The 9,312-nt window shown below is 41.7% G+C and overlaps 1 protein-coding gene across 18 annotated transcripts in view; it reads left to right on the top strand.

Moving 5' to 3' along the window:
- Asph (aspartate beta-hydroxylase) overlaps positions 1-9,312 on the top strand; it is a 210,658-nt gene that overhangs the window by 93,050 nt on the left and 108,296 nt on the right. For 3 of the 18 annotated variants that reach the window (XM_021221965.2, XM_021221967.1, XM_021221968.1), the window contains exon 14: positions 2,241-3,974. The exons of the other annotated variants lie outside the window; for them this stretch is intronic. In XM_021221965.2, coding sequence (XP_021077624.1) covers positions 2,241-2,248 — 8 coding nt within the window. In that variant the 3' untranslated portion in view covers positions 2,249-3,974. Of the gene's footprint in view, positions 1-2,240; positions 3,975-9,312 lie in introns of those variants that run through there. 18 annotated transcript variants of the gene reach the window in all.

The following is a 9,312-nucleotide window of genomic DNA, read 5'->3' as shown; positions in this document are numbered from 1 at the left end:
GAGAGAGAGAGAGAGAGAGAGAGAGAGAGAGAGAGAGAGAGAGAGAGAGAGAGAGATGTTTTTGTGACTGGTTCCTGTTCAGTATAACATCTGTGAGCTTCAATTACTTTGTTGTAAAGTCTAGTAATTTAATCTTTTTTTTCCTTGATATTCAGTTTTGTTTATTCTTTTTTAAATTTTTTATTAGATATTTTCTTTATTTACATTTCAAATGTTATCTTCTTTCCTAGTTTCCCCTCTGAAAATCCCCTATCCTGTCCCCCCTTCCCTGATCACCAACCCACCCACTCCTGGCCCTGGCATTCCCCTATACTGGGTCATATAACATTCACAGGATCAAGGGCCTCTCCTCCCATTGATGACCAACTAGGCCATCCTCAGCTACATATGCAGCTAGAGCCATGAGTCCCACCATGTGTTTTCTTTGGTGTTTTCTATGAACATATGATGATGTTTTTATCATTTTGAGTTTGACAGATATAATAATTATTTCTACTTTTTTGGCTACTATATAAAGGAGGCAGCTCTATTCTTGTATGTGTTTTTCAGTGGTTATTAAACACTGAGTTTTGTTGGATATATAAAGGTACGCAGATACTTTTTAGGTGCTCTATATGAATAACAACAGTTCTTGCTTATAGTAGCTTGGGTTTTGATTTGGCTAAATAGGGATAGCCAATACATGGATGGATAGATAGATAGATGGTGGATGGTAGGTAGTGTCTTTAGCATTTCTGTTGCTGTGATAAACCATTATGACTGAAAGCAACTTGGAGAGGAAAGGGGTTTATTTCACTTTACCCATTACAGTCTATCATCAAGGGAAGACAAGATGGGAACTAGAGACACAACAGAAGCAGGTAGAGAGTACTGCCTGCTGGCCTGCTTCCTGTGGCTTGCTCTGTCCGTTTTCTTATTCACTCCAGGCCCACATGCCCAGGGATGGCACTGGTCACAGTAGGCTGGGCCCTCCCACATCAGTCCCTATTCAAGACAATAGATATGTGCCTATAGACCAAGCTTTTGGACAGATTTTTCAATTAAGATTCCTTCTCTCAATCTATTTCTAGGTTCCTGTCAAGTTGACAATAGCCAGCCAGCACAGATAATGGCATACTCATAAAATGCCTTAACTAATTTTTAAAGAACATGCATTTAGCTCACAGTTCTGCAGAATGTCCATGCACATGGTATCGGCATGTCCATGGCCTCTGGTGACGAACCCTTTTACTACTTCCTGTCAGAGTGAATGTGTGAGTCTAGGAAAGCCTTAGAGTGTGGCCCTCTCTCCTTGTTTTCAAATCACACTAATTCTGTCAGAGGTCCCTGACCTGCTGACCTCTTCTACCATATGACTTTATATTAAATTTCGGACACATGGGTTTATGGGAAGCACATCGAAGCCTAAATGGTACTCTGACTTTAGAAGCTCTATCAGCATTTGCCTGGACCATTAGAAGTAGCCACCCCATTTCTTACCCAGTATTGAATATGGACCCAACTTTATTCAGTGAAACAAACCACACACTAAAATACGGAGCAAAGATATATGTCTAAAATTGGATACTAATGGATTTTACTTGCTTTAAAATACCTTACACTTGTTAACAGTAATGAAGATTAACATAAAGTTACTCTCTCTCTTTTATTTTTTTAATGATTAAAAAAAAATTTATGTGTATATGTGCAGGTGCCCGGGGAGACCAGAAGAGGGTACCCGATCCCCTGGAGCTGGAATTGCAGGAGGTTGTGAGCTGCCCAACATGGGTGCTGGGAACTAAACCTGTGTCCCTGGAAGAAAAGCAAGGACTCTTAAACCCTGAGGCAACTCCCCAGCCTGCACATTAGATGCCACATAAATATCTTTGAAAATTCTTCATGTTCTTGGTTTTCAAACACCAACTCTGCTTTGTATTTCTTTCAAGTCATTGGTAGGAGAAGACGCTTTCGTGCTCATGCTTCCCTTAACCCTGAGTTCCCTCCGTTTGGTGTTCTAAGATAGTCGCAAGAGTCCCAGACCTCAGTGAACAGCGTTGTCAAGCAAGGACCAGAGGCTTCTGGGGTGTTAAGTTATTCTCTTTCCACATTAGCCTTAAAAAGAGACGCAAACATTTCCTTCAGCTGGTGTGGTGTGTGTGTGTGTGTGTGTGTGTGTGTGTGTTTTAAGTAGTATGAAAATTAAGCAGTTTCATGGGCTGCCTGACTGGTCCTTTAATTTAGATTTCCCCTTATTTTTACAGATACTTAAAGCTTCAAAAAGACTGCCCCCACTACCACAGGAGGACCAGACTAATCATACGCTCCAAAAGATGGCTGTGGTAGATCTTGTGATGTAGTTACTGGCAAATCAAGATCTCTGGGAATGAACACTAAAGATGTTTAGAGTGAATGACAGTGGCGTTTTAGTGAATTTTTTTTTTTTTTTTTCTTTTGAAATCACATGTTACTCTGCATTCCTGCTCGTCCTTGTTTGAGAGCATCTGTGGCTCGGTTGGGTTTCTTTTTTGTTTGTGGTACAGCTTTAGTTTTTCTATGTTTATGTGTATTTTTCAGAGAAGACTTGGTAAATTACATTGATGATGTAGCAAAAACTGTCCTGACAGGGTTTTAATATGTTACTAATAATTGGAATTAACTGTGTTGAACTGACGTGTATGGGCACTGTTAATCGGGACTTGAAGCCGTTGTGGCACCTTGTATTAGGTAGCTCTGCGACATCTGTAAGCAGGGCCCTGGTATGCTGAGAGGGTAGGAGTCGTGTATATCTGTACTGATATTCCTCTCAGGATTGGGATTGTTCACATTAGCTTCATGTGGACATGTTACAGCACTGGCTTTGAGTTTTTTATTTATTTATTTTTTTATAGTTTTTAGATGGTTTATTTGAAAACTTAATATTTTGGTTCATGATGCAAAGATCACTAATATGCTTTTCAAAGTAAGGAGAAAATTAAATGCCTTGTGGGGACACAGTAGACAGTAGCCTGCAAAATATACACGACCTCGTGCTTCAGCATGTTAGATCAATCATATCACCACTGTAGTCCAGTCAGTATTTATTGACATTTCAGACAGCTATGTAAATGACTGCCGTATAGCTTAAGGACTGCCCTGCTTTGGTCTAAATGAGTACCACCCGCTGAGCCCTGGTGTCTGCTCAGGGCTCTCACTAGGTGAAGTCTGTGATCCCCTCAGGTTGAGGGAATTCAGGGTGTATGAGAAGCAGCCACTGAGCCCAAAGTTTGCTGCTGCGTCCAAGGGATGAGCCTCTTCCTTTGTACACTGGTGGTTTGATTATATTTTTAGTGTGGTTTGTGGCTAAGAATAGTGTTATGATGAAAATTTGATTTGTTAGCAAAGAAGACAGCTAGCTGACATGTAGTTTGAGGAGAGCCACCGGCCATTTAAACAACGCGATAAGGCTATTTCTTTTGTGGGCCAGGGGCAGCTCTTGATTATGGTAACACTGTTTTAAGGTAAAGTGATTTTTTCCCCTTTCTCAAGGATAAAATCAGAATAAGTTTTATGATTGAATGTTGTGACCACAGTGCACTGATATCCACCTGCTGGCACCTCAGTTAAGTCAATAAGCAATAACTTTTAAAGCTGTGATATGTATGCTATAGAGCTAAAACTGAATTATATTAAAACTCTTCATATTGCAAGTTGTAGAACACTACTTTTTATAAAGCCACATTTTTTTTTAGTGTGATTTAGAAGTGACATATTACTGGTAAATGGCTGAAATCATTTTCTCTGAACTTCTGTATATAATCTTTTTCAGAACTCTGGGAAGTGAGGGTTCATTGTGACCAACTTCAGATACTTTGATAAAAAAACAATATGTGAATTAATTAATGAGCCTTGTCTCTACAAATATGTGCCATGCTATGCAACAGGGGTGGGTTGTCTGAAAATATGTCTTTTGTGCAATGTTGCTTAAAAGCAATAAAATGGAGATGAATTCTTCTCTAGATTGTCATTATTTTGAAGTATTTTAAAACTTTGCATGATATAATTAGCATATGTTATTTAAAATTGCCACAAACATATTGTCCAAAATCATAAAGAAACGCACACCTTCATCCTCTTTTCTTAACCTATGAATTTTTTGCCTTCAGTACTAAGAGTCAATACCAGGACCTGGTGTGTGCCAGGCAACTGTTCTACTGCATAACACACACACACACACACACACACACACACACACACACACACACACACACAGAGTCATCTCAAGTCCTTTAGTTATTTGAGACAAGGACTCTCTTAGGTTGTGTAGGCTAGTCTCAAAATTTCTGTATAGCCCAGGCGAGTTTTGAACTTGTAAACTTCCTGTGTTAGCCTTGCAAGGATCTGGGACTATACGGGGAAGCAGTGTCACACTCTGTTTCTAATTTAGGTTCCATGAAGTGAGGCTACTTTGTTTGCACCTGTCCTACTGTGTGCTACATTGCCAGAAAACAGAATTCCAGTACCATGCATGCTCTTGCTTTTGTCCTGGATAGGATTTACCCTGCACTGGGAAGCTGTGCATTTCCCATGGAGAGTATTGCTCTAACTCTGGTGACCACAGACCATGATCTTACAAGCCTCACTAGGGAACACTGGTCAGGGTCAGGGGAATATGGCTGGATCCTTGTTCTGCCCAGTTTCAGTCTTTGTTTTCCAACAGGTAATTCTTTACCATGTCAGATAAGTAAGGAACATACCCCGTGGGCTTGAGAAAGGTGGTTTTCCCTTGCAATGTTGAGAAGAAACCATAAAGTAGATCTGCCTGTTCAGCGACAGCGCATCTGTGAGTGAGCCTAACCCATTCTGTTCCTACTTTGCATGGAAGTCAAGCTTTTCTTTGTTTTGTTTTTTTTTTTTAATTTTTTTTTTTTAAAGATTTATNTATTTATTATATGTAAGTACACTGTAGCTGTCTTCAGACACTCCAGAAGAGGGAGTCAGATCTTGTTACAGATGGTTATGAGCCATGTGGTTGCTGGGATTTGAACTCCGGACCTTCGGAAGAGCAGTCGGGTGCTCTTACCCACTGAGCCATCTCACCAGCCCAAGTCAAGCTTTTCTATGCGGCTTTTCTATTATCCCTGCTTCCCTATAATACACTGAGAATCAGAGGGCTGGAAATGCCTCCTAGCTTGTGGCTGGGCTGCAGAGTAAGTAATGCAGGTAGCAGGTGGAAGGTAGACATGGTGAGGGGAAGCCATTGCATGAACAGGAGACCTGGTAGGGAACTGTCAAGGCAAAGGTGTTGGTGCTGTGTTCCAGCTTGAACTGGGGCAGTGTGAGTAAAGACAGAAGCCATGATGAAGGGTGGGACTTACAGATGGGCAGCCTAGGAGCTCAGGCAGAAACAGACTTGGTCCAGTGTTTCAGAATGAACCAGTGCCTGCGGTGAGGCTCGTGAGTGAGCAGGTGGGCCTGGAGCAAGTTCAGTTTTGACTGCTGGGTTTAACAGAACTCCTTGGTAGAGACATTATTCACACACTCACACACACACACACACACACACACACACACACACACACACACACACACACACACGGAATATGGCAGGATACAGAATATCCCGGTCCATGAGTGACTCTCAGTCATGATTGCAGAAAAAAAAAAAAAAAAACTGTAAAGATCATCAAGATTTCATTCCATTTAATATTTCTTCATGGTGATAAAATAATGTAACAGAGGAAGCAAGAAAATTTATCAGGACAGATGAGGAATGCATGACACCATTTTTTGGACAAGAGAATGTAAACACTTAAGTGTCAGGGTCGTCAGCTTTCAGGGGAACCCAAGGTTAGCGCCCGTACTACTGGAATGTTCACTATTATATGAATAAAGTCCTAATGTGAGAATCTGGACTCTGAAGTCGATCATTCTCGGTTTTTCCCCTGAACGGCATTCCTTAACTACTTTATGCCACAGCGCCCTGTACTTCTCGGAGCTGATAGGAGAGTTAATGGGGGTAATCCGCACTGTACTTAGAGTAGTGTCCAGCGAACAGTAAGTGCTCACCAAGCTGTTTTCTTCTTTGGGATAGAAAGGTCCATAGAGGGTCCTTAGCGACGCATAGGACAGAGGATACTGTAACAGAAGGCTATAAGGTGAGTTGGATCTCCTAGGAAACTCGTTAAGCACTAAAATGAATATAGCTGAAGTACTTATTCTTGCGTTTTCTCCACTCCTACCTGGAGCCTCAGAACTCAGCTTGTGGAGAAAGGGACTTTTCACCCTGGGGCCTGGAAGACTCGGGTAGACGTTAGGTCTCTTATCATTCCATCCTAGGTGCTGCTTGAGAATGATGGTGTCCTCGTTTCTGGCATTAGTCCGGTCACACTTGCCTTCTGAGTGTCTGAGGAACCTAGGTCAAGCAACCCAAGGGGACCTGATATTGTGGCCCACGGCATGCCCATGTGGGATCAGCACCTTCTTGTATTGAGGATGTGAAATCCTGTCTATAGTTTTTCTCTAGGAGTGGAGAGACCCCTTCATAACCAGTAACCCACCTGATAGATACGGGCGTGTTCTCTGTATGTGGCTTTTCAAGTCACTTTAACTCAGTGCGATGGCTCTATGATTTAGTGTTGCGGGCTCCTCGGAGTGCTATGGATCCCACACAAGAGAGTAATGTGGGGGCAGAAATTATTGGGCCTGAGGAGATGGCAACGTCAGTGAAGGACCTGAGTTCGGATCCCTAACACCCATGTGAAAGCCTGACACAATGACGTGTGTTAATAGCTCTGGCACTAGCGCAAGTAGAGATGGATGGATACCTGGCTCTGGTATAGCCACGTCTGTGTGCTCTAGGTTCATTGAGAGAAACTGAGAAACTAAGGTGAAGACAGACTGTGGAATACACCCAGTGCTGACCTCAAGCTTTCAAATGCATGTGCGCATACATGTGCATTTGCATGTGTCTATATACAGACACCACACATATACTGCAAAAAAAAAAAAATGTTCTAACTACTGAGTGAATTGTCTGCGCAGCTGCCTAGTTTTAAGGATGTTATTGGTCAATTAGCTCCGAAGTTCTGGAACACTCCACAGAACTCTAAGAAACACTGTACCCCTTCTTCTCATTTATCTTGTATGCGTCTTGTAGATTTACCGAGAGTAATATGCAGCAAGTCAGCTTTATTGTAGCTACTCTTACTGAGCGTGGAGACCTGTGTTCCTCTGTCCTTTCATATCTCTTTCAATGAAAGCTGCAAAGGAGCAAAGCAGGATGGCCTGGGGTTCTGTAAACTGCCAGCCGCTATGGCTGGGGAAACTGTGATTGCTCAGCCTCTACTTCTTTTGCACACAGACACCTTTGTGATTGGGTATCAGGAGGCAAGATTATAGGAGCCATGATTTGTAGATAGTGCCCAACTTGACATCCTACATTTCAAAGTCAGTTTTTTTGGTTGTTTGTTTTTTGTTTTTTTCCGCTGTGCTTCAGGTCTCAAAGACACAGAACCACGACTGACCTATAAAAAGCTCTTTCCTGTTCAAAGCCCCACCTCATTTTTTTTTTTTTACCTTTCCATATTAGACTGTGTTCTGTGACTGAATCTTAGATATGCAGAACTAGCAAGTCGAGTGATCCATGTCTCTATATTCTGGATTACAGCATTAGTTCTACCTATACACTCTCTGATGTCTGCCATGAGGGAAGGATGGCATCTCAGACTTCTATCTATTGCCCACTCTGCTTCATTCCTAAGTCAACACGTGTGTATACACACACGTTTCCAGAGATAACCAAAATGAGTGTCTACAGTAATCAACTGATCTACCTTGAGAATTAGCTGCTTCCAGTTTTTATTAGCTAGATATGCCTGCTCTCAGGCTGTGTGTACATAAAAGACATTATAGTAGGTGGTTCTTGTTGTCCACGGAGAGGTGGATCTCATCTAGGATTCCAGGCACCTGGTGAGTTTATACTCCTCATTTCTGGTAGCTGCTGTTTGTGAGGCTGACACAGAAAGACTTTGGGTTCATCTTAAACCTCTTAGTAGTTGCACATATACATCTGGGATCCAACGTAGGCACCTCCAAGGAGTCATCTGTATATGCTTCAAGTTCTTGGAGGAAGGAGAATCATATCCAAGAAGTGTGCCATGCAACATTCTGTTCAAACATGCTATGACTCTTATCAAACTAGTTGGGGTTTTAATGAGACAATGCAGATATTGAATGAGCTTTGGTAATTGCATCTCACCACCTTAGTTTCTCCTTGGAGTGGATGTCTGTCACCCACAGGCATACTTAGTGTTGATCAGTGTTGCCTACACTACTATCTTCATCCATAAGGAACGCTTAGCCTGACATTTGATACCTAGTCATTGTTCAGTGACATCAAAATGATTCATAGGAACTCAAATCTTGGTATTCTGTAACGAGGTTTGAATGTGAAGAATTCAGCACTTAGGAAAGTTGAATCATGTGACTGGAAATAATTTTCTTAAATTACACTTCCTGGACTTTATTGAAATCCATAGTCGTATGTTTTGGGATATAGAATAGTGATTTGTGCAGTGTTTCATTTGTTCTGTCTTTAATGAAACAAATAGAAAGGCAGATGTGATACAGAGTAAAGAGAACAATATGGAATTGTCTAATAAGCGCCCTTTAAAAATATATAGAGAAAAAAAGTCGTATCTTAATTCAAGGGTTTAGTCTGTTCACTGATGGCCATTGGATACTGATAGTTGGCAGTTAGGCAGTTAGGTAGTGGATAGTTAGGCTTGAATGTTAGTTGACCAGTGGCTGTTGTTTTTGGCAATGGGGCAGTCTCAATGCAGTATAGGTAATTGGGCTTTAGCAAGATGTGTGACCCAGGGAGAGGACGAGGCCACCCTTTACTAGAGCATTGGACTGCACTCCTTTGGCCAGTGGCAAGATATCCATAGCAAGATAATAGGTTGCTATGACCTATTGACCCATACATACAACCCTGTACATTGTAATGGAATATTGTGAAGGAAAGCTAGAGTCATTACAGAGGGCAACAGTTTGGACAATATACATAAGCGAAGAATTTGTCCTTTGGGTGATACCTTAGTTGATGCTGTCACAGACCAAGTGCTGCTTCAGGATCTGAAGAGAGCCAGTGTTTCCCTGGATGGCATTCAAAATGCTACACTTGAAGACTTTGAACTAGCTAGAATATCAAATCATTACGGAAACATTGTTGGCACACCTGAAAAAAAGTGAACAGAAAGTCCTGTATTGAGAAGTTAGGCATATGGTCGCTAGGCTGCTTGATATGAGTTGTGTGTGTTAATCCCTATCTCAACCCACTGCACCCGTGCACCC

Source organism: Mus pahari, chromosome 22 (genome assembly GCF_900095145.1).
Source record: "Mus pahari chromosome 22, PAHARI_EIJ_v1.1, whole genome shotgun sequence".
Classification (NCBI taxonomy): domain Eukaryota; kingdom Metazoa; phylum Chordata; class Mammalia; order Rodentia; family Muridae; genus Mus; species Mus pahari.
This window is presented reverse-complemented; position numbering and strand designations above follow the sequence as displayed.